The sequence below is a fragment of the Petromyzon marinus genome, chromosome 10, assembly GCF_048934315.1.
Source record: "Petromyzon marinus isolate PM22_M1 ecotype Great Lakes invasive population chromosome 10, UKy_Petmar_22M1.pri1.0, whole genome shotgun sequence".
NCBI lineage: Eukaryota > Metazoa > Chordata > Hyperoartia > Petromyzontiformes > Petromyzontidae > Petromyzon > Petromyzon marinus.
In genome coordinates, this window is record NC_133676.1 from 9,142,532 (window position 1) to 9,168,477 (window position 25,946).

The 25,946-nt window shown below is 46.1% G+C and overlaps 1 protein-coding gene and 1 long non-coding RNA gene across 10 annotated transcripts in view; one reads left to right on the forward strand and one right to left on the reverse strand.

Moving 5' to 3' along the window:
* Positions 1–3,487, reverse strand: part of LOC142924226 (uncharacterized) — a 44,550-nt gene extending 41,063 nt beyond the window's left edge. Inside the window, exons 1-2 of the long non-coding RNA XR_012941408.1 lie at positions 3,196–3,487; positions 1,139–2,701 (exon numbers count right to left, since the gene is read on the reverse strand). This is a non-coding gene — a long non-coding RNA (uncharacterized LOC142924226). The remainder of the gene's footprint in view (positions 1–1,138; positions 2,702–3,195) is intronic.
* CDK14 (cyclin dependent kinase 14) overlaps positions 1–25,946 on the forward strand; it is a 135,459-nt gene that overhangs the window by 71,257 nt on the left and 38,256 nt on the right. For all 9 annotated transcript variants that reach the window (XR_012941406.1, XM_032951406.2, XM_032951407.2 and 6 more), the window contains 2 exons: positions 19,600–19,739; positions 21,372–21,480. Coding sequence is in view for 8 of the 9 variants with exons in the window: in XM_032951406.2 (XP_032807297.1) it covers positions 19,600–19,739; positions 21,372–21,457 (226 nt within the window). In the remaining variant the exon portion in view is untranslated. The remainder of the gene's footprint in view (positions 1–19,599; positions 19,740–21,371; positions 21,481–25,946) is intronic.

A 25,946-nucleotide genomic window follows, 5' to 3' on the forward strand; every position in this document is an offset into this window, starting at 1 on the left:
ATCAATCAATTTAATATATTTTTATTCTCACAATGTATGCATCAAATAATGTTGCATTGTAATCAGTTATTTACATTCCAGTTTAACACGTAGGCTTTCGCGACCAATATTATTCATAATAAAGGTTTTTGGGTTAGATCGCGTTATTTATAAATGTGTCGTAACCCCCCTACCACCCGACACGGCCAATCAGCAAAAAAAAAGTATCACGTTGACAAAAGACAAATAATTCACTACTTTAGCCCACCGGTGTGTTGAAGAGTGAATCCACAACATTTACAGTTTGAGTACGACGTTTCGCTGGTAAATACATCCAGCATCATTGGGCAATTCGCCAGAATGGTAAAGCCCTCGCTTGCTTTGTTGTGGATTCACTCTTCAACACACCGGTGGGCTAAAGTAGTGAATTATTTGTCTTTTGTCAACGTGACACTTTTTTTGCTGATTGGCCGTGTCGGGTGGTGGAGGGTTACGACACATTTATAAATAACGCGATCTAACCCAAAAACCTTTATTATGAATATTTACATTCCGTGCAAATGATTGTAAATGCTAAGTGAATGTTACATTTAGGATAACGGAGCAAACACAACTGTACAAAAGAGGCAGGAAAAATGAGAAATAACGTAAAGAAGGTGGCAAAAAATGAACACGCGAACATAATAGATTTTTTTGGATAATTTTGACAATGAATTGTGACATCAATTAGTTGCAAGCCTTAACAGACTTTTGGGGCAAATGCCGTTAGCGAGCACGGCACACAAGAGGGTGGGTGGCCAGCACCAAGCCTGGCCGCCGTTGTCTCCCCATTGGCAATGTTTACACACTGCAACAGGTACTCATTTGATGCTGAGCTGACCTAGGGGAGGCCCAGGGCCAGTTCAGAGAATCCTCACTGGTATCGACTGTGAGTGGGAATCCAACTTGGGTCGCCGGGTTTGTAGCGCAGCACGCTAACTTGTTACACAACCGCTCCCCAACCACACTGATGCACAAACACACACACGCACGAGCTGAGCGGAGAGCTGGCCAAGAGCGGGACCCGTCTTGCAATTCATTGTCCGTTTTTTTTTTTTAAGCCGAAATTTTTAATGGGAGGGAAAACTGGCACGTCGTTTAAAAAGCATTATTTTCTCACGTTTGGCAGCGGAGTTGCAGCATGTGTCCTTGTGCTTCATGGGCCGGCTTGGCACCACGCATTGTCCGCTGAATCATACGAATCCCAGGAAACCTTTAGACAATTTATGAGAATGGGTTTTCGTTTACTGAAATGTGCAGTTGTGATTAATGCTTATTAAGAGTGAAAAAATCCACCCGTTCGAGTTCACAAACGCTTGTAAACAAACGCACATGTGCCCGTTTGCGCTTCGCCAGAGCGAGCATTCAAATAACCCTTGAAACTCCACCCACTCCTATGGTTTATGTTTTGCGTCTTCAACAAAAAAAACTGTGCTCATTTTAATAGGAATGCGCTCATCTGCACGCATGCAACAAACATTTGTGGTGGGGCGGGTGGGCGGGTGGGGGAGGTGGTCTTGCGTGGCACACATTCAATTTGAGCAAAACGAGAAATGTCGGAACGATCAAAAAGCTCCGTTCGTCCATCCCAGAGGGCAGGAGATGCCGGGTAACTCCCTATCCGCTTTGAAAGGGAAGCTGTTTACGGGCACTGGGAACATTCATGCTCGCACTTGCAGGCTCGCACAACGGAATTGGACAGAGTGATTGGCGAGCACGCGTCGCCGGCCCTCACCTCCCCCAACACTGCACCGCCAGACGTGTGAAGGACGCGACTGCGTTTCATCAGCCAGGAAGATGGCGTGGGTGTGCACGGATCAACTTTGAAGTGGTTGAACGTGCACCTCGCCTTGTTTTTGCCCCCAAGTGCGTGAAACGCCCTCGCAATAAGGGGGCAGTTTGTCAGGAATATAACGCAATTCAAAGGTACATTACAAACGCAGCCCCGATGTCAATCGCTGCTGGGTGAGGGCTTCTCCGAGTTTGGGCTGTGGCGGTTATTTGACCATACTTCACCAAGCTGGTCGGTGCTTGTTGGTGAAGGAAAAGGGCATAGATGCGGGAAGTACAGTACAAGAATGAGGTTTGTTACATCATGGGACTTAGTTTTGCCAGTGTTAAAGTATGACAAATGAGAATCGGTGTTACCCTTTTTTAGAAATGACAGGGTTTGTCACACTTCCCACAGCGTAGCCCCCAGAGTAGCCTACAAGAGCCTCTTATAGGCTTATAGCAGTGATTGCCCATCCAAGTGCTAACCAGGCTCAGACCTGCTTAACTTCCGAGATCTGACAAGATGGGCGGCATTTCTAGATGACTTGGTAATAAGCCTAATTGTGCATGATATACTTATATTCTTTAAGCACACCCAGCAAAGGGGAAATTCGGCATTGTCCAGCGGTGACGCTAAATTGCGTTCGTCATGCAGATGCTCCATGAGCGCAAGTGTTAAATAAATCCAACTTGAATGAGTCGGGGCATCCCGCTGGGTAGCGGTGTCACTGTGGCTCATCCGGGAAGAAACGATCCAGTCCACGTTGCGCCAATGCACCACGGCTGGCGAAGCCGGCTCGTGCCACTTTAACGGTGCCTCCCCGGGGCCCCATCCCACTGCGTGTGCGCGTGTGAGCTCGTACACAAGCGTGGGGAGATCTTGCGACACTGCGCCCTGTTAGGTCGCCACCTGTTGAGGGGACATTAACAAAAGCTGTGTCAGATCGCCGATGACTGGCACTCGGGAGTGCTTCCTTGCCCGTGCGACGTGACACGTTGTTGACGGTGTGAAGGCCGGTCTTAACTCACGTGGTGCCCTGGGCGGATGCAAATTGTGGTGCCCGTAGGGGACCCCGGTGGAAGGGTGGTTTGGCGGGAGAATGGGCAAGTCTGTGGCCGGGTTTTTGTCCCTCTGTGCATCTCCTTTTCTCCGTGGCGGTATTCCTCTGTGTCTCTATTTGGTTCAACGGGCATCATCTATCGTGTCTCTCGTCTCATTCATTTTCAGTACTCCTTGCGGCTTTATGCCAAGGGTGGCCACGCTTATCGCCCACCTCCGAGGTCAGGCATTGGAAGTAGTGGTGCACGGCAATAATCGATTACTTCATTTAAAATCGAGTCTTGTGTCCATGTTATCTGTGTAGAATCATGTGGGTAATAGTAAATTGTTATTAATTTGCATACCTTTTAGGCATTGGGTTCAAGTAACCCCGACTGCCATTGGAGGTCCCACATTTCCTGCAGTAGAAATGAAATAATCGATTTGTGATTATTCATCGCAAGGAAGTCAAATTGTAACAGGCTTTATAGTACAGTACACATACAATACAAGATATAGCATTTGTTTCATCCTTTTGCTTGCTTTCAAACGGTTTAGTTAGCTACCCATAACTGCGACGGAGAGTCTTCTGAAGCTCACTTGTGCTTGAATGCACGTGCTCAGCGTCCGCTGAGCCATTGTCGCGGCGATTAGCACACTGCGCGACAGTGTCGGTGACCTGAGCTAGATTCCCGGCCGTGGCTAACATCAGTGGCAAGCAGTGTCTGAACTTGTCCCTGTGTCTTTGGTGTGGTTCGCAAACGTCGGTACTGAGGAGACGAAATGGCCATGCATGGCACCCACTCCTTCGTTACCGACTCTGCAATGCTGGCCTTAAAGGTGCTGCTCACTAACGGCACTTGCCCCAGCAGTGTAATAAAATTACACGGCGGGGTGGGGGGGGGTGTCTCTGTATGTGTGTTCGGCATGCACTATTGCTGCTGGGTGTAAAGTACTATATTTGCCAATTTTTTTTTAAAAAAAGATGCTTCGAATACATGCAGCACATATGCACCAACATGAGTATGTGTGTACTGTATATATATGCATACAGCTGAGGCATTATGAACTGGTGCGTGTGAATGGCGTGAGTCAAGCTTGCACAGCCTAAATCCCACAGTGCTGCATTCACTTGCCAAATGTTGTGTGAAAAAAGATTAATGTGAAGCACATGAGCACCTGGCCAAACAATAGGACTGACAGAGGAAATGACAGGTGAAATGCCTTATTGCCTTATCCGGTATCAATCTGTCCAGCAGTTTAACTCAATCTGTCCAACACCAGTGAAATCAGGTGGGAAATGGTTTGACATGAGTAGAAATGTACAGTTAATAATGTCAGATTACTTTGATTTGCAGCAACGTTTTTTTTGTGTCGTGTTCTTGCAGTGATTTAAGGCACTTGCTGACAACCCTCTTACAGACGCTGCCCTCTGACGCCACTCTTGAGATGTGAGCGCCAACGACACTCGCACATTGCTTCATCTGCCAGGTGTGGCAGCTGAAACAATGGGGCAAGTTTCTTCAGCCTACCCGCTCCTCTCCACCTATTACCTCCGATGAGCGCGGTTGGCTACGTACGGTGCGAAAGAAGTTCAACGTACACCACAGTTAGTCATTCGCTGGGTTACGTGTGGTGAAATATGAGTACACTCGCCTCTTCCAAGGCAGCTGAAACGCATGGAAGAGTAGGCCAAAACACCCCTCCCCTAGAGGGACTCTCTAGAGCTCCCTCTAGTGGAGGTGCTTCCACCTGCACTGGCATGAGCAAGCAATGTCAGGGGTGCAACTTTACCTTGACTTTTAGTCCCAGCCAAATGGATAAAGGGATGCACATAGGCGGGTGTGGTGGGCAAATCTCGCGCCCTGAAGGTAGCAAGCAACTCACTGTTATAAATATATATTTAATAAAGGTACCCAAACGATTAAAGAGTCTCTTCGTCAAACTGTGAAATCTGTTGCTGAAGGGCATTGAGCATGCTAGTGAACATCTTTCGCTTTTCTGATAAAAAATCTCAGCTAGATCAAATATTTGTTTCCTTGGATCATTGTGAAGGGTTGACTCTTAACTCATGCCGTGCAATCTTTGCTGACTGCTTGTAAAGGATAGCAACATATTAACAACAACAACAAAACCCTCGTCCATTTTTTTCAAGAAACTGTATCTCCGTCCAAAGCGTTAGTGCAAACATCTCACTTGAAATTACGTTTTCCCAACTTTTCCCCTGGCACAAGTTGGAATTAGCGCAAGCCCAGCTCGGTGACGCACTGGCGGTGGTACGACCTCGAGTGAGGACTTTTTTGTGAATTTAATCATCTTCAAGCTAAAACGAGTAAGCGAGCGAGACAGCGGTGGCTCTTGATTCCGCGTCAACAATGTTCGCCCGTGCAGGCCAGGCCAGAAGCTTCAAGTACTGCCAGTTCTTGTGCACGCTTTTGCTCGCTAGCTCTTTTAGAGTTGAGACCACCCAAGGAACCAAGTATGTCAACCAAATTTGCAATTGTACGTCTTGGAGAATGTCAATAAGAGTCACAATTTGTAACCATAGAACACAGTTGGCACCTTTTTAAACTGTTTTTTTTTATTATAAATTCCTAACATCTTCAAAACAACACCCAGTTGGAATTATAAATATCTCTCCACCCAAGGTGCTTTGCCAGCGTTGAGCAAGGGAAGAGAAACGGTTTGTGTGTTTGTGTGTGTGTATTTGTGTTTACATTCCATCTGTGATGTGCCAGGTGTGCCATAGCTTGGTCAAACAGTTGGTGTTGAAGGAAAACTACTTGGCTGACCGCGACACATTGAAATATTATCTCTCAACACCACAGCCGCATGCTTCTTCGTGCATTCGTGTGCGTGTGGATTTACTAGGGATGGAGCTATGCAGTGATTTGTTGATTTAAATATTGCAGCTAAAAAGAAACACTTGGATTGGAGAACTTACCCAAGTAAAGAATCGTATTTTACGTATGTACAGTATGTATGTTGAACTTCTTCCGCACCGTACGTAGCCAACAGTGCTAATCGTAGGTATTGACTGTCAAGAAGAATTCAGTAAGTGGGCTTGTGCAGGAAGTTGATGGTGAGTCGCGGTTGAGAATAACGATGGAGCGGGAGTCAACGGAGGGAACAAGACTGAGAGCATGTCCACCGTGGAGAATGAGCAATGGACACCTGCTGATGATCAGGAGCTAGATACATTGTTGCATCACCAAGACTGTGAGGGTGGTGACGCCTTCATCTAACAGTGAATAATACACGGCTGCGGATGATAATATTGACGATGACATCTGTGGGAGTGTATAAACATATTTATTCTAAAAATACACAGTTTTGTTTCGAATGAGCTTCTGGTAACAGCTCAGGTTCATATGCTTTTTGTAGAATAAAACAGGTTCATATGAACGACCCGATCTCTTCATAAGAGCAGCAGATCGATTTTGAATGACAGTGCACAGCACTTATAGGCCTATAAGCCCCTTCTGAAAGTTATCCTGGTGCAAATTAATATGATTATTAATATAATTAGAATTATAAATAGGATTATTAATATAAGTATGAATATAATTATGAATATGATAATGTACATGATTATGAATATGATTTTTAATATGCGTATGCTTATGAATACGACTATGAATACGTATATGAATACGCTTATGAATACGGTTATGCTTACGATTTTGATTATGACCTTGATTATAAGTGTTTTTCAGCATAAATCAAGATTTTTCGTGGCAAGTGACGTATCGTCCAGTGCATCTTCGCATTTTCTTGGCATATAAACCTACGCCAATGTTGCCATTTGCCAGCAGCTTTACAGCTTTCGTGATCACTTGTGAATAATTGCACATTTCGGCAGCAGTTGTGGTTTATTCTTCTGATTTAGAGTGTTTCGAAAGGGGATTGAATTAAATGTTATGGGGACATAAGACATCTGTGCAGGAAGGAGTTTTTCAAGAATTTGCACTTCACTGGAAGCCTGCAAAATTAAATTACATCTCTGGGTTTTAAAAATTCCAGTGAACACCAGGTCTATGATAAACGAATTGGCAATGAACATCATTGATACATTCCCTCCAGGATTCTTTTGCAGAAAATAACTCAAGAGTTTTGGTCTCCTCTGCCTTGAACATAAATACGTATTGCACGTTCATTTTTTATTTCTAATTCAGCCATAATCTATCCACGGCTGAATGAAGAGGTTCCCTCAAGGTGTTACTATGTTTTGTGGTCTTGCAATGCAACGATCAGTCTGGCTTCCACACCTGAACTAATTTTGTCGCTCCATTTCCCCGATAAACATAACCTGCTCGCATATTTCCTGCTTTGCTTGATCCTCTGCCAGTAGTGTTGACCACCGACCAACATAATATGATAATAACTTATAATCATCTTGATTTGAAGCTTTCGTGACTGCAGGAATCCATACTCTTTGGTTCTTTCGGCAAAGTCACGTAGGTAGAAAAATAAAATAAAACAAAGAATACTATATCACGACGTTTCGATCGCAACACAAAGCAGTCGTCCTCAGGCAGAAAAAATAATCCAGCAGTGGAACTGCTGAACCAGCAAGAGAGCTGTTACAACAAGAGGTTATTTATGTGGCGATGGGCAAGCAAGTGGGGTCTGAGCTGGAAAGGAATTCCATCCCCGGACGCAAGCACGTCAGTTCTGTTAATGGGGGAGATAAAGGAGAGAGAGATTAGGGAGCTAAAATTAGCATGAAATGAGCTTCCGTCGTCGCATAAGAGTATCGCCCCCGCATATGTGCACAACAGCAGTGTTAATGGGAGATTAGCACTATGTTGATGGGAGAGATTAGGCAGGGAGATTAGGGGGATTAGCAAGTTAATGTCATGTCTATGTGTAACACAAGCTGCGGCGCTGCCAACTGCGCTGTGAGGCAAGCGCGTCCATGCAAGAGAACCACCACAACGGTGGTCGCGTCAGTGAGACACACAGCCCATCACACAGCCAGAACCATCGATACATCGAGGCTAAGGGAGCAACAAGATTGTCAGACAATCAGAGTAACGGCCCAATTTCCGATAGCCTAAAATCGGTACTAGCTAGAGGGCTAAACTTTGCAGTCACCCCCAAACACATCCCAGTGGATGATATCATTGCCCAGGTTGACGTAGCCCGCAAAGGTTTAGGTCACATCCTGCTGACGTGGTAAGATCTGAAATTGCCGCCATCCTAAAAAATGCTAAGAGACCTATTAGTAACATGAGCAGGGACGAGCGCTCTGAACTCGCTCAATTGAAAAAGAGAGATGACATTGTCATCCTTTCAGCTGACAAGGGCAATGCCACGGTCATCATGGATAAACCCACATACAACAACAAAATCCAGGACCTTCTTAATGATGGCAGTTATACCTAAATCAACAAAGATCCTACCAACCGCCTGGCTACAAAAACCAACAATATCATCACTAATTCGACTTCTCTAATCGAACTGACCAAGCAGCTCTCTCTAAAACCTTCGGCTGCTAGACCACCAAGATTTTATGGTCTTCCAAAAATCCATAAAGAAGGTACTCCACTCCATCCTATCGTTTCTACCATCAACTCACCTACCTACAAACTGGCCCGATTACTGTCTGAGACCCTGCTTCCATTCACGGGTAAGACCACCTCAGCAGTACTTAATTCAGCTCACTTGGTTTCTCTAATCAAGGGCATTTCACTGTCTCCAGATGATTTGCTTGTCAGCTTTGACGTAGTCTCTCTGTTCACCAAGGTACCTGTACCTGACACTATAGCAATCATTGAAGTCTTGGTCCAACAGGGACTGAATCCTGATGTACCAACTTTGGTGAGGCACTGCCTTACCAACACTTACTTGGCAGTGCCGCAGCTTGTGTTACACATAGACATGACATTAACTTGCTAACCCCCCTAATCTCCCAGCCTAATATCTCCCAACAACATAGTGCTAATCCCCCATTAACACTGCTGTTGTGCACATATGCGGGGACGATACTCTTATGCGACGACGGAAGTGCATTTGATGCTAATCTCTCTCCCTAATCTCCCCCATTAACACAACTGACGTGCTTACGTCCGGGGATGGAATTCCTTTCCAGCTCAGACAACGCTTGCTTGCCCATCGCCACATAAATAACCTCCTTGTTGTTGTAACAGCTCTCTCGCTGGTTCAGCAGTTCCACTGCTGGGTTATTTTTTCTGCCCAAGGACGACCGCTTGTGTTGCGATCGAAACGTCGTGATATATTATTTTTGGTTTTATTTTATTTCTCTACCTACGTGACTTTGCCGAAAGAATCAAAGAGTATAACTTATAATAATTAAAACTTTTAATGTGTCCTTAAACGACCTTCTCGAGATGTGTCCTGCCCAAGTTATTTTATTATTTTAAACAATCAACGTAGATGTCTCTCACTTGTGTATGTTCTTTGATCCACGCGTTCCTCGTTCTATCTCACAATGTCATTCTAAGCATGCTCCCCTCCAAGTTTTTGTTGTTGCACACTATTCGTCTTTCTGCCCATTCTCTGCGTCAGTTTCCATGTGTCTAATCCACATGTCATAGCAAGCGAGAGACGTCGGTTAACAGTGTTCTTCTTTATGCAACTCGCTACAGCATATTGCCTTTTTCCCTATCAAGGTGCATTTTCCAACAGCACGCAACCTGCTCGTGTAAACAAAGTATAAATAATCGGATGCGTTTCCCAGTTCTATTCCTCCAACATATATCTTCAGTTGTTTATCAAACCTGTTGTACGTGACCTACATTGGACTCAAATGTATGGTGAGCCCAACTTTACATCATAGTTACCAATTTTGCACTAAAATAATAGTTATGTGTGCTTTTTATTTTAATTGTCAATGTGATTACATAACATGTACACATCGACTGCATTGTTTGACAATGCTTGGCTTGTATGTATGGATGAATGTATCTTCTGTGCTGCAGATGTCTGGAAAGAGTTTACTGGAGAGTTATGTTATTTAGGGCACTGCTAACTCCCAAGTGTTTGACAACCATTGTGTGCCTTCGCTGCTGCATTATTTTGTGAACGAACATTTTAGCCCCTTTAAACTTTGAATCGCAACTCGGGCAGTGCTTGTGTTCGGGTGTTGGTCAGTCTGTCATTTTATTTTATGATCACCGTGTGTTAAAGAATACATTCGAATGTTTAGCAGCTATATGTATTTTCCGACTACCTTGACCATACATTTGCCTAGAGCCATAAAGCTTTCTGTTCAAGCTTATCTGGCCCTCGTGCCAAGATTTAGCACTTGGTCAAGACACTACGACTACAAACGCATACCGCGGCAAGGGCATACCACTTTAGAGAAGCTGATACCTGCAGCAACGTTAGTTTCAAACAGCTCGCCAGCTCGCGGTAATCTGATCTTTTTAAATCCCATTAAAAGACTGAGCTGAAGCTTTTGCTTAATATTTATATATATTTTTGTTGTGCTCCCCAGTGGGTTGTAGGCAAGCTGATGCCAGCTTTAAAGCCATTTGTAAACTTCTCAGTGTAAAAAAACATGTTGTGTTCATCACGTGCTGCCGTAAGCTCTTTAGCAAATTCTAATCGGATGAGTTTGGGGCTTGGTGGACGAAATCTCCCGTCAAGGCGCCGTGATCAGCGTGGCCGCATTTGCAGCATTTGAGCTGTGCTCTAATGAACCCATTACTCGCTAATCCCATGCATTCCACGAGGATGAAAATTCATCTCCCTTATTAAGCAGTTACCTAACTTACTCTCTGCTCTACATTGCAATGTGACTTGGGATGTCTTTAAGCAAATCGATCAGATATTCTGGTGATTATGTCTTGTAAGTTAGAGGAGTGGCGTTATTGGTTACTGGTTAGCATATTGTGCTATGGACCCGGTGACCTGAGTTCACTCCTGTCCGCAGCTGATAGCAGTGCTGTGTGCCATCTGAACTGGTCCTAGACACCCGTTAATAACCCTGTGCTGACCAGCATGGCGAGGTATGGTCAAACAGCCTCTGGGACTCAAGGGTATAGGGAGGCCATCATCCAAAAGTGGATTGACAAATGGCTAAATTATATTTTATTTGTTGTCATAGTTTTATTTTTAAATGAGCTGTTCTCACTGATATTAGTTTGGTTAAACAAAATGGCCAAACAAAATCAGGCTAATCTTTGTTATGAGAATATTAATCTCGAATATTCATCAAGGAAAGCCTCACAATGCTCTTTAAGGTAGATCCTGCATTGGGTTGTTTGGCCAATCCATGTAATGAATGGTTTACATACGAGAGGCAAGTGGAGTACCTAGAGATAACATCGCTCTTAAAAAGGGATAACGTTTTAAAACTCTTTTTGTGTACTGCCACTTCACATGAAAATAGGTTTGGGAATTTTAAAGATCAATTTGGAGCCAACAAACCTATCCTCTGAAATGCTTGTTTATAAAAAAAAGTTATTACGTGGGTAGAAATTAGATACAATTTATAAAGAAGTGATTAATGTGGTTAAGCTGAAGAAAGTGTAAACCTTTGTCAGATTTTGAAACGGTGATAATACTGATTCATAACAGTGATCAGCAGGAGCTTAGAGGGCATTTTCTGTTGCACACCATTTGGCAAATTTCATTTGAAAGAGGCTTCAGCAAAAGTGCCAAGCTGTGTTTATCTAGAATTAAAACATTCTTTGGTATAACATTTCCTTCCCTCATAACTTTACATTGAGTTTGTGTCTCTCTCTCTCTCTCTGTATACAATTATGCTGGAAACCCACTAAGTCTCACTCAAAATGTGTGATGATAATTATAGACAATTATATTAACAACGGGGTGGGGGGGGGCAGAGGATGTCCAGGGTTCGAGCACTGCATTGTGAACCCACCAACCTGACTTTGATTCCTGGTTAACGTCAGTCGTGAGTAATATCTGAACCAATTTTGGACTCCCCCCTCTTTGCAAATCCGCATTGACCTGCATGGTGACATCTGACCAAACAACCCCCACGAATGACACTCCATGGAAAGGCCTTCTATCCAGCAGTGGATTGACGAAGGGCTGAACATAATTGATATTTATTTTATATGAACACCTCGGATACATGTGATTTAATTAATCCAGTGGCTTTGGAGTTGAGGGTTGGTGAATCACGCAGGTTTGTGAACATTCCAAACTTGCTGGGCTAGAAGGTGGCCCGGAATGAGCAATTTTTGTCGAGTGAGTTCTAGAGCTTATCTGTACCCCCCTTTGAGTCTTATTTACGAATGTGCATGTATGCTATGGTTTCATCTCTCATGTAAGATGCTTATTAATAAGTATGTGTCCTGAGTTCCTGAAGAACCTGGGACTATATGGGCAACAATGGCTTACAAATCCCTTCACCGTCATACACAGGACAGGCAAAATACAGAAATAAAGAAACAAGCCAAAGTCATCGCCGTTCTGAAACCCAGATAGCCGCAAGACTCCAGCTGCAGGCCAATATCCCTCTTGTCCTGCACCTCTAAGCGAATGGAACGTGTCATCCTTGCCAGACTTTCCCCCATTTTCGGCCCCCATCTGCCTCCAGAAAATCTCACCCAGATCCAGCTGAAAGCTGGCAAACATACCCAAACATTGCACCTCCTGGCTTGGACATTCCTTCTCGAAGACGCCTGTGTGACTATCAACCGCATCAGATTATCAACAGATCGATGTGCAACATCTCCTTCATTAATGGAAAATTAGAGACAAGCCACAATGTGACTGTGGCCATGCAACTATAGATCGTATAGTAAACCACTGTCGTCTGTGCTATTGCAATGGAGGAGGAATAGCAAAAACTACACAAACTCTCTCATGAAGCCCTCTCGTGACTGGCAGACCTCGACATTGACATTTAGCTCCTGAACATATTTCCATATACAAGAATAGAATTGAAAAAGCTATTGGTCAAATTGCCCAATTATAATACACATAAATGATGCTAAAGAGGACTCATGTCATTTATCATGTAAAAGTCTTCTTGCATCTCCTTGAATAATCACATTACCGGCTTTATTCAATTTCCATACGTTTGTCAATCCACTTCTGGATGAAGGCTTCCCCATGCCATGTTAGCAATGGGGTTGTTTAATTGATTTAACCACACTGGTCAGTGTGGTTGTTGGTGAAGGGGGGGTGGCAGGACCGGTTTTGATAACATTCACCACTGATGTTAGCCATGGCCATGAATCAAACTCAGTGCCCGCATTCACAACACAGCACGCTGCCAGATCCCATTGTTAGTATTACTCTTCTTAAGTGGAAACTACATTTTTATGTTTGGTCATGTATGTTGAACTTCTTTTGCACCGTACTTAGCCAACTGTGCTAATCGGAGGTGTGGGTTTAACAGCTGATTGACTATGCAGCCGGGTAAAGGAAATTGCCAGCCTGCCCACCCCCCGCTTGTTGTGGTGATGGGCCGACGTGGGCGAGGCGGCAGTGAGACTCGATGTTCATGTTGTCACAGCTGTCTGGCCACAGCGGCGGAGAGAAAACCTGGCACTGGCGTTAATCAGGGTCAGACGTTTGGTTTCACACACACGCGCCATCTTTGGTGGTGGTGGTGACTCCGGAGGTGGCTGGGGCTCTGGGGGCCCTGGGTGTGGGGTGGGAGCGGCCAAGCTTCAGGCTGAGAAGGCAAATATCAGCGCAATCTATCTCCTAATCCTTGACCTGTGGTGGCTACTGGAGTGTATATGTTACATTGCACCCGTCTGAGCGTTTGGCCTGTTTTTAAGTTTCTCTCTTTAGGTATCCGGCCGCCATGGTCCCTTATGTTTACATATTTCTGTGTATATACACTGTGGGTGTGTGTGCATGTCCTATGTGTGTATACACGCTACCATGAGTGTTTGCGAGACATTGGAGCGGTGAAGTGGCGTTTGACACACTGTGTTACAATGCCGGTGACCTGTGTATGATTCCCGGCTACGGCTAACTTCAGTGGCAAGAATCGTAACCAATCCTGGGCTTCTGCTAAGGTTGGCTCCAAAAAGTGTGTGGTGATATGTTCCCTGTATGCAATAATATAAACAAAGGTATCTGTTGTAGCGCGTGGTGTGTAAACATCAGCACTGGGAAGACAAATGTGGCCCGGCACGGTTCTGCCCACACCACGCCGTCGTGTGACATGCAGCCATCAAATTGTGGTGCTCGCTTCACAGCACTTTCCTCAACAGTCTGCGGAGGCTACGCAACGGGGGGAACTTTGCCTTTTTTTGCTACCGGGACAAGTAATTCTTTAGCGTGTCCTACATGAGAACGAAGCAGGACAGGTTTTTTTTTTAAACAAATTAATTATTGGGAAATAGCGTGGGGCGGCACAACGTGGCAGGTCGACAGCAGTCTGGGGTGCGTTCTGCTGACAAGCGTTCCGTCGTTCAAAACTCCTCCAGTGCTGTAAAATAATGGGGGGGGGGGGGGTGCAAACGTTGAGTTTGATTTAGAAGTGGAAAGGAGACTTGGCAGCCAAGATTGGTAACAGCATCTCACTTATGTTCTGCCATTGCCGCGACATACTTTTGACATTGTTTCATGTTAACATTAAAGCTTTTATCAAATGCTAAATTAACTTAAAATGTAGACCGGTGCGGCAAGACGTACATGCTTTTCCTTAAATATAAAAAAGGACAATCGCTTAATGAAAACAAATACGCAGGGTAGAAATTATACCTCTTCGATTCGTATTTTTCAAAAAATGTTTTTGCAAACGTTCATTCGTAGCTACAGAACGAACACGTGTTGCCACACAGGCGGACTTCGGCTAAATTCCCAGCAATGCGTGTTTGTTTTGGCACCTTCCTGATCGAATACATTGGCTGCATGAGCTCTTGTTTTTCAACTCTTCAAGATTAAAGTTTTTTAGTTTCTGGTTAATCTGCCTTTTGTCTGGGAGTTATTTGTTAACCACCCTTTGGAGGACGAGTGCGGACCGACCCTTTGCAGCAGGCATGGACAGGCACGGCCTGTTGGCCTTCCGTAACCTGAGAAAATCTCCAAAATTCTCTTGCTTAATCCTCCCAAGCAAGGAGTGTCAACATGTGGCTCATTGTGCAAATTCAGTGACATTCAAAGCAGCGTCATATGTTTGGCAAGATGAGACCGGATTGATTCCCATTACCATTTGTATTACTGTCTTACACAGGGCTAGTACAGTATTTATAGGAACGAATTCATTGGAGGGCAGGTGTAGGATTTTACTTTGATAATTGGCACGTAGCGGCTCCCTCTTGCAAAGTAAGTCACGGGGTCTGAACGTTTCGTTTCACGAACAATAAGCGCGAGTAACTTCTGTAGCATCATGGAAGACCTTCTTGGTTCTTACGATAAAGTCACGTAGAATGGAAATAAAATAATAAAAATAAAACATAATAAAAATTATTATTTTATTGTTTCCCTTCTACGTGACTTTACCGAAAGAACCAAGAAGATGAATTCCTGCAGTCACGAAAGCTTTAAATCGAAATCATGGAAGACGTTCGAGAAGACTCCCACCAAGGAGGTGGAACGATGATATCAGCTCCTGTGCAGGTGCTAGGTTGGATTGTGTGGTCACAGGATCGTGAGAGGTTGGCGACAGCTTGGGGGGAGGCCTTCTTCCAGCAGTGGAGATATCATGGTTGATGAAGATAATTAGCTTTATTAACTAATTATTAACTCAACAAATTACTCTGAGAGTGAATCGGATCTTCGTCTGTGTGAAAACTTGCTCGCTCAGAACATCTTAACCATGTGGTTAGTCTGTCCAGACATCCTGGATAGCCTAAAAGTTACAGAATAATTCACCTACAATTTGATTTACTCTGCCCCTTTGGTGGTGTTGGAACTGGAAGTCCGTGGAGGTTTTCATTGCAGCTTGCTGTCTGCTTTATTTCCAAACTTCAGGAATGCACGTAGCCATTTTGTCAAATGTTGAATGAGGGCCTCCCCTCGCCATGCAGGGTTGTGGGGGTTATTTGATCATTTGATCACTATGCCTGGCTGGTGAAGGTGAAGGGCAGGACTTAATTTCACCCAGATATTATCCAGGTCAGCGACCAAGGACATATTTCTGTGCCCGGCACACCGCGTCCAATATACGTTTCACTGTGACTGGCTACTCCTCACACGCCGTCTATAGTTTATCAGCGACCCGGAAAAATATACAGTGAGACATTAAGCCCTGAGCGGGTAGCCATGGACATGGACGCATAGAAGCACAATACAATATGTACATACAGCAATGTATTTTTCTGCACTGCCCCCGACTGCCCACAATGTACCCCGCTGCCCACACAAGCACACACAAAAACACAGAGGCCCCGCAACAAGCAAGGGGCAGGAATGCATGTCCACTTAAGCTTTATAGATGACCCGGTGACCTCTGTTGCTCAGTGGACATGCTGGACATGCTGAAGTGCAGCACTTATAATCAGTTAGATATATTAGGAGGATTATTAAGAGTCAAGTGATGGGTCTGTGAACCCACACAATGGCCCGTGCAATATATCAGAGCGCACTCCACTTTATGAAGTCATTCATAGGGGGTGACTTTGTACGGCTTGACCTAGTCTCACGCATGCCACATAGCCGAGTCTCCCAAGGTCACATCGTCTACAATAACTCAATGCAAATAAATAACCGGGCAGATCACACCGTGGCTGAAGACATCACGTTGAGATGATTTTGTGAAAGTGAATTTGATATCATGTTCCTGAATCCATCGTGCAGAAGAAATAAGTGGCAACCTCAATAATGTGTGTTGACTTTTAGCAAGGCTATACGCTACAACGAACAGATGTTGCCATTTATTATTCTTAGTATAACGATGATTCCAATTAAGATGATGGTGGATAGCAATGGGTCCTGTTTGTGTTAATGCATGGGCAGCTGACGTGTAAGTAGAGCATTTATTAACTATTTTTTATTTTACCAGGTGAGGCCCACTGAGCTATATAGCTCTTTTTTAGAAGCGACCTGGCCATAAATGATAGCTCAACGAAGTAGCTTATCACGTGGAAATGTATATCAGGCAAATACTCGAAAACGCATGTTTCTAAATATGAGGGGGGAAACCAGAGGACCCGGAGAAAAATCCACGGAACCACGGGGAAAATATTCAAACTCCAAATATAGAGGCACCAGGGTTGTAATCGAACCCACGAGCTCCTATATACCAGGCGACATAGTTAACATCTCGCCACCGGGCAAGATCTTATCCCCCACCCCCCCCCCCCCTGCATGGGAGGAGGAGGGGGGGGGTACACTGGTTAGCACACTGCTATGAACCCAGTGATCTGAGCTCAATTCACGGCAACATCAGTCGCAGGCGATATCTGAACTGGTTCTGAACAATTGCCTCCCCCACTTCAACAACGCGCACTGACCAGCGTGGTGAAAAGTATGGGCAAACAACCCACATGACTGACTTGGCATGAGTCGGCCTTCATGTAGTATTGACTAAGTGCTGAAAGTGTATTGACTAAGCGCTGAAAATTATTATTGTCGATTATTTAAGTTTCTTTGTAGGCAACGCAAAGTAATTTAGAGTATTTGGAGAAAAGAAAAGAAAAACAGATGGTCAACAACACTGGCTTCCATCAGCAGTCCTCAACGTTTTGGTCGACACGTTGGCTTTGTGAAACGTTATATTCTGGGTGTTTATTGATTCCTACTTGTGCGGCACATTTAATTTGAAAAATCCCACTGCACTGACACAAAGAAGTGGTCAAATAATTCAAAACTACAAGCATTACTCCTAAACCCGCCTAAAGAAAGAAAATTCCGAAACTTTTCCTTTTAATTTCAATTAGTAAATAAGCACTGATTAATCTTGGCAGGTTCACAAGGAGTGCCAGAAGAGATGAATAGCAAAACCAAAAGTCCAGAAAATGAACAACGACGTTCATTCTTTTTGTGTCTGAGTGCACACACAGTTGGTTGCGCGCAGACTCCTGCAGGTGGGTTTTGGTTACGCACATATGTGTGTGCGTGTGTGGGTGTGTGTGTGTGGGTGTGCGTGTGGGTGTGTGGGTGTGCGTGTGCGGGTGTGCGTGTGTGGGTGTGCGTGTGTGGGTGTGTGTGTGCGTGTGTGTGTGGGTGTGTGTGCGTGTGCGCGTGTGCGTGCGTGTGTGGGTGTGCGTGCGTGTGTGGGTGTGTGTGTGTACACAATGATGGGGAGTGGTGGGGGGGCAACCATTTAGTACGTACGCATGGAGGGGGGAGTGGGGAGGGTTAACCCAAATGCGCACGCTTGCGTATGGGGGGGGGGTCTACTGACAATGTACGCAAAGGAAACGGGGGAAGGGGGAGTGAAGACTCGATAATAAACAATTGGTCTACATTGGCCTTCAAATGAGTTAGATAGTCCGGCGGTGGACTATCTGTTGCTTCGACACGTTCATATTATTAATCCTTGATCGATTCTGTGAGAATTAAATATTCGGGGGGTTGGGGGGGTGCGTCAGGCGTACGTGCGCAGGTGGGGGGGGGGGGTAAAAAGTCCGCGTGCGTACAGGGAGGGGGAGAGGGGTCAAATTTTGACAGACTTTTGCGCACCCACGAAATGGATGGCCCCTGGCTTTGTGGTTATCGCACTGTGCTACGAACCCAGAGGGCTGAGTTCGATTCCCAGAACACAACTAACATCGGTGGTAATGACACAAGCCAGTCCCGCCCCTCCCCTAAGTCAACTCGGCCTCAAATAAGTACCTCGTGCAACATGTAACCACCATGATTGGCCCGGCCACACCCACCCCTTTGCGCACTGAGTCAGCCTTAATAGGGTCTAAGTATACCATATAGGGGATTTCTCTCTTTGTCCTATGTGCACGTGTGTGCTGTGTGTCCTGTGTTTCGTACCCTGTGCGTGTGTGTCCTATGTTTGTTTGTGTCTCATGGTGTGTGTGCGTGTGTGTCCTATGTTTGTTTGTGTCTCATGGTGTGTGTGCGTGTGTGTCCTATGTTTGTTTGTGTCTCATGGTGTGTGTGCGTGTGTGTCCTATGTTTGTTTGTGTCTCATGGTGTGTGTGCGTGTGTGTCCTATGTTTGTTTGTGTCTCATGGTGTGTGTGCGTGTGTGTCCTATGTTTGTTTGTGTCTCATGGTGTGTGTGCGTGTGTGTCCTATGTTTGTTTGTGTCTCGTGGTGTGTGTGCGTGTGTGTCCTATGTTTGTTTGTGTCTCGTGGTGTGTGTGCGTGTGTGTCCTATGTTTGTTTGTGTCTCATGGTGTGTGTGCGTGTGTGTCCTATGTTTGTTTGTGTCTCATGGTGTGTGTGCGTGTGTGTCCTATGTTTGTGTGTGTCTCATGGTGTGTGTGCGTGTGTGTCCTATGTTTGTTTGTGTCTCATGGTGTGTGTGCGTGTTCGGACGGGTTTGTGCAGCGCTGCGCTAGTCCGATTCCCGCGTATGGCCATCTACACCAGTGACGATTATCTGAATCGGTCATGGGCCTCCCCTAGGTCGACTCAGCCTCAAATGAGTACCTGGTGCGCTGTGTAAACATCGTGACTAGGGAGACGAAGGCGGCCTGGCATGGTGCTGGCCACCCACCCACCCCCTCGTGTACCCTGCTGACCTTTAATAGGTGCTCACTAACAGCACTTGCCCCAACAGTCTATTGAGGCTTTACGGGGGGGGGGGTCTTTGTGTTGTGCGTGTTAGCATGTGCATACCTGTGTTATCTGACAGCACTTGCCCCCGACAGCTGACTGTCGGGGGGGGTGGTAGGGATCTTTGTACTGTGTACACAATGACCACATGCTGTGTGTGTGCACGTTGTGTGTGCGTGCGAGCAGGCTGGCACTCATTCCCGTAGCGGAGGAGCTAGCGTCGCGCCTGTTGCAGGCGCACCCCAGGAGCCGCATTTCAGCTATCGACGCACTCAGCCACCCGTACTTCAGCGATCTCCCTCCCAGGCTCACGGAGCTCTCTGACAGTGAGTGCACACGTAGACAGAGAGAGAGAGAGAGACACCGGAGTTTCCAACGGAGAGCCGGGTTCTCTTTATCCGCTGAAAAAAAATCTATTATGAAGTGTGTATTTTTCCCCCCGCCTTCTCAAAGTAATTACAAATATTGCAATTATGGCGGTGAAACAGGCTGCTAACGCAATGCATCATTCAGTCTAACCTTACTGCGAGGTGGGGAAGATTTAGCAGGGAAACTATTGATCTCGGCACACTTAAGAGGGCCGAGTAACACCTCACTCTGACCCCTACCCCTGTGAACTGAGCAACCTTTAAAGCCCCCCGCCCGCTGTTGCATTAATTCTGAGCTGTGATACATAGAGGTCTGAGCAGCGTCATCACTCTTTCAGCCGGAATGCCGAATTCAAAAGTGGTAATGGCAAATATTGATGGCTTCGTACGAAAAAAAACAAAAAATGTTGCGCACATTACATAATGAAAATCGTGTGGCGTGAGGTATCAGCTTTCTGTTGCTGTCAAAACAGAGGCCTAGCCCAATTATTCCATCTCGCAGGGCTTGGGAGATCCATCACCATGTTGTGACAAAAATAAAACCCTCGCTGCCATGTTTGTGCAAGTGCATAAGTGTCGCGAGTGTATGCAGGCGAGCACATGAGTGACCGAGCACAGGCGTGTGTGTGGCCCTGTGTGTTGTGTGTGAGTGTCCTGTGTGTATGATCAGAGTGATTTTGTGTCTTCCGAGTCTATGTATATGTTATGCATGTGCGCGTTTCCTGTGTGTGTCATGTCTGTATGTGTGGGGAGCGGTAGGGCAGTTGACAGCTCACTGCTCTATGAACCTGGCATCCCAAGTTTGATTTCCGCTCACAGCTAATATCAGTGGTGATTTATATCTGAACCTGTTCCGGACATCCCTTAGGTTTATTAGAGCCTTAGATGGGTACTTGGTGCAATATGTAAACAGCTTGCAGTGAGGAAATAAAGACAGTCGGGCGTAGTGCTGGCCACCCACCCCCTCATGTGCTTTGCCAGCTTTGATCGGTGTTTTCTTACAACACTTGCCCCAGCCGTCTATTAAAGGCTATATACGGGGGATCTTTGTCTTTTTATGTTGCGTCCTATGTGTATATATGTCTATTTTGTGTGTGCTCACTCGCAGCGCTTGCCCCAACAGGCTGTACAGTGATAGGGGGATATTTGTCTTTGGCTGATGTATGTGTGTGTCCTATGTATGCGGAGCTGTGGCGTGTAGTGGTTTGCGCACGGCAGTGCGAACCGAGAAACTGGTTGTGGCTAATATCAGTGGTTCATGATATCTGAACTGGTTCTGCATCTCCTCTAGGTCGTCTCAGCCTTAAATAAGTACGTGTACATGAGCACTGGGGAGAAAAATATCGTCAGATGTACTGGCGACATCACCCCCCCCCCTCCCCGTGTACAATGTCGGCCTTAATGGGTGCTTGCTAATAGCAATATTTGTCCTATGTGTGTATTTGTGCTGATGCCGTCTGTTGTTTCCTGTGGTTACATGTGCGTCCTATGTGTATATGTCCCATTTTGTGCGTGTGCGTTATGTGACCACCCTAGCCCCAACAGTCTGTTAACCCTTTGCGGCTGGATCTTTGTCTTTGCATCTGACAGTGACCTCGATATGCTCCGTGCCGGAGGTGAAGCTGCACGCGGAGGACAGCGTGGGCTTCTATGGGAAATTCAGCCAGAAGCACTGAGCAGCCTCCATACTGCTATGCAGGTACTGCCACACCACCACTGACGCTTATGCCTCCTTTCTGTTTTACAACTGAGCAGCAAAGGAGACTGCAGGTTTTTTTTCCACTGCAGAACTCGAGTCATGCTACTGACGTCACACACAATGAAACGACTTATGTCATTTGATTGCGTGTGGCCTGCTTGACCCCGAGCCAGATTCAGATGTCCAGTGAGGCCAGGGTTTCACGGGTTTGGCTCTGGCTCGGCAGGGCAAATGTCCAGTAGAAAACCAGCCATACAATGAGCGGGGGGGGGGGGGTCATGCTGGCATGGCTCGGATTTCCCTGTGGAAAAGGGGTATTTGACTCAGGTAGTAATGGCCGAGACTTGCAAAGTACTGCAGCGTTGTTATCTGAAGCCTCCTCATCGACATCTTGCACACGACGGGGAGCAGGCCAATCTTGCCGATCCCTCTATACACACACACATTCGTTTAGTGGTCCGTTGCGCTTGTATTACAGTCTGGCGAAGAGGGTTCCGCTAATTACAGGTTTCCTGTACAGGGTCATAGTCTTGTGAGCACGCACCACGCAGTACGTACGTACGTTTGTGTGTCCCCGGTTGTGCACGCACCACGGTCAGTATTTACGAAGTCTGTTTTTAGTCGCACGCACGTGACGCGTGCGTGCAGCTGCCTACACGCACCACCCCATCCCCCCATCGCCACTTGGTGTGCACAGGCAAACGCGGTGGCTTTTCGGCACGTCACTAGAGCAGCTGGTGTCCGGATGCATTTCAAGGCCTGCAGCTACACAGATTGCTCAGTGGGATCGGGGATTTGAAAAAAAAAGGTCAGGGCTGGGCTCAGAGGATGAATGTAGTTATTTACTTGTGGAGGCGTGAGGAGGGCCAGATGATCCCCCCTCGGTGGCCACCCACGGGATGGGGGACAATTTGGTTGGGGGGTTGTTTGGGGGCGGGGGGGGATACGAAGCACAATGGTGGTTACACTGAACGCGTGTCACATGGCATCAGCGTAGGCCTGGTATGTTTTTAGTCGGCCGAATATGAGAATGTGAACTCGAGCACAATGAACCATTCGAATGGATGTTAACTATTAGGCGTGTGCACTGCACGAAAACTGGAAAATGAATATCTCGTATTGTTATGTACTGACGTGCTGTGCTGCCAAATCCTAGTTTACAATTACTAATGCCAGCAAATTATGTATTATTACTCGCTATCTATTCATTAATCGGACTCGCTCATAAACCACACGTCCCTGAAAACAAATAAACTGTAACTTTCCAACTTCGTCATCACACTCCAATAGCCCTACTCTGCCATACGGCCGTTAGTTTTTCTTAGCCCATACTTAATTGAACGCAACACTGACAGGATCGTGTAATTTTTTAAATTTACTTTTAAAACAATTAGAAATGCATACATGAATTACGTTTAGCTGCTTTCATTTAACATTACAATATTCAAAGCATTTCATGCAAATGCAAGAAATCAAATGCAACCAAGTGGAAATAAACCGGTGGGGTAGTGTTATATTTCGCACACACTGAGATTAAACCTTACGGGATCACATTTTTTTTTATTTCAGAACTGGAGTGCCAGGTAGCTGGGTGTCCATGTGCGTGTCCTTGGGTGTGTGTGTGTGTGTACCCTCCGTGGCTTAGCGGTTCGCGCAATGCGCTACGAACTCGGCGACCCCGAGTTAGTTTCCCGCGTACGGCCAACACCAGTGACGATTATCTTAACTGGTTCTGGGCCTCCCCTCGTTCGGCTCAGCCTGAAATTAGTACCTGGTGTAGTATGTAAAACATCGCCACTAGGGAGACAAAGGTGGCCGGGCGTGTTGTTGGCCGCTCACCGCCTCATCTGCCTTGCCGGCCTTCTCAACGGTGCCTGCTAACGGCACTTGCTCATACATTCTGTTCAGGCTATATGGGGGATTTTTGTCTTTTGTACCCTCCCCCGCCCACCCGGGAGAGTGAAAATTGGCTGGGTTGATGTGAGTGCTGAATGTCGTCAGGGTCTCAGCAGGGGCAGATTAATTCTGTGGCGGCTGGCTGCAGCGCGACAGGTTCAATCGGATGGCAATCACGCGGGCGCTCGCCGCCGCCGCACAGTGAGGCGCGCAGCATTTTGGATTGCATTTTATTTATTTATTTGCTTACTTATTTATTGTCTTTGGCTTAAAATTTTACATTCTGGGACCGTGGCAGATTTTTCGACAGGTTGCCTTCAAGAGCGCATGCCCTTTTGTAATTGTTATTTGTGCGCTTTGTCGGTTTTTAATTTTGCTTCCTTTGTTCTGGTTGCACGGCGTGCAGTTTGATCATGTAATTCGACTTAATTTTGTCTTTTGGCCACGTTAGGGTGATTTGTCTTTCACTCCGTTCTTAGTCAATCGGCAGGACGCATGTGGTCGGGTAAAGTATGGTTAATCTCACTTCTATCTTGATTTGAAGCTTTCGTGACTGCAGGAATCGATACTCTTTGGTTCTTTCGGTAAAGCCACGTAGGTAGAAAAATGTATATCATGATGTTTCGATCGCAACACAAGCGGTCGAGCCTCAGGCGGAAAAAATAATCCAGCAGTGGAACTGCTGAACCAGCGAGAGAGCTGTTACAACAACAAGAGGTTATTTATTTGGCGAAGGGCAAGCAGGCGGGGTCTGAGCTGGAAAGGAATTCCATCCCCGCACGCAAGCACGTCAGTTGTGTTAATGGTGGAGATTAGGGAGAGAGAGATTAGGGAGAGAGATTAGCATGAAATTAGCTTCCGTCGCCGCATAAGAGTATCGCCCCCGCATATGCGCACAACAGCAGTGTTAATGGGAGATTAGCACTATGTTGATGGGAGAGATTAGGCAGGGAGATTAGGGGGTTTAGGAAGTGAATGTCATGTCTATGTGTAACACAAGCTGTGGCACTGCCAACTGCGCTGTGAGAAGCAAACGCGTCAACGCAAGAGAACCACTGCAACGGTGGTCGCGCCAGTGACACACACAGCCCATCACACAGCCAGAACCATCGATACATTGAGGCTAAGGGAGCAGAGGTGGCCATGTTATTGAGACCCAGCCCATTAATGCAGAGGCACCCAACAGGGCAATGTAACTCAGAGAGTCGGAGATAACAGCCAAACGGCAGAGAAGAATGGAAGCACCACAGCAAGTTACGACTTTGCTTGGTTAATAACATCCTTCCAACGATTGCTCAGCTTATACCCATCTTCTCGGTTGAAATTGTCTCTGTGTTTATATATCTGGATGGCTTCATGGACAAATCTTTGATGGTAGCCCGAAGGTTTGCAGAGTACCTTGGTTTCGAGAAAAACAATACCGTGCGAGCCCACTGCGTTATAACAATGATCAGCCATTGCAGAGGTATTGGTTCTGCCGTGTTTTAAATCTGCCTTGTGTTCGCGAACACGGTCCGAGACATGCCATTTCGTTTCCCCAATGTAACTGCTGCCGCAGACACAACTTAGTTTGTAAACAGCAGGGTATCACATGTCAGGAATGACATCCTTCACAGGTGGGATCAAATCACGGATTTTGTGTACTGTATTGAATCGGACCTGGATCTTGTGTTTGTTTAAGATTTTGGAAATCTTTTTGGTAACACCTGCTATGTATGGCAAGGTGATGGTTTTGATTGGGTCCTCAGATGATTGTCTCCCCATGGTTGGGGATACAGCTTTGCGGATTGTGCAGTCTGAGTATCCATTCATCTTGAGGGCTTGGTGTACGTGCTCCAGTTCACTCGCTCGGTGGCGCTGGTCGGAGATGCAGCGGGCCCTCTGGTGTAGTGTTTAGATGAGGGAGTTCTTCTGGGCGGGATGGTGGTGGGAGTCAGTTTTTAGATAGGAATCCGTGTGGGTGGCTTTCCTGTAGACGGAATGTCCCAACGAGCCATCAGGCCACTTCTCGATCAAAACATCCAGGAATGTAGCTTGTCATCATTTTCCACTTCCATGTTCAATTTGATGGATGGTGTTATTGTTAACCTGATTTAGTAATCAGGTTAACCTGATTTAGGAATCAGGTTAACCTGATTTAGGAATCAGGTTAACTTAACCAAATGTAAAGTTAACCTCGATGTATCGATGGTTCTGGCTGTGTGATGGGCTGTGTGTCTCACTGGCACGACCACCATTGCGGTGGTTCTCTTGCATGGACGCGCTTGCCTCTCACAGCGCAGTTGGCAGTGCCGCAGCTTGTGTTACACAGACATGACATTAACCTGCTAATCCCCCTAATCTCTCTGCCTAATCTCTCCCATCAACATAGTGCTAATCTCCCATTAACACTGCTGTTGTGCGCATATGCGGGGGCGATGCTCTTATGCGACGACGGAAGCTCATTTCATGCTAATCTCTTTCCCTAATCTCTCTCTCCCTAATCTGCCCCATTAACACAGCTGACGTGCTTGCGTGCGGGGATGGAATTCCTTTCCAGCTCAGACCCTGCCTGCTTTCCCTTTACTACA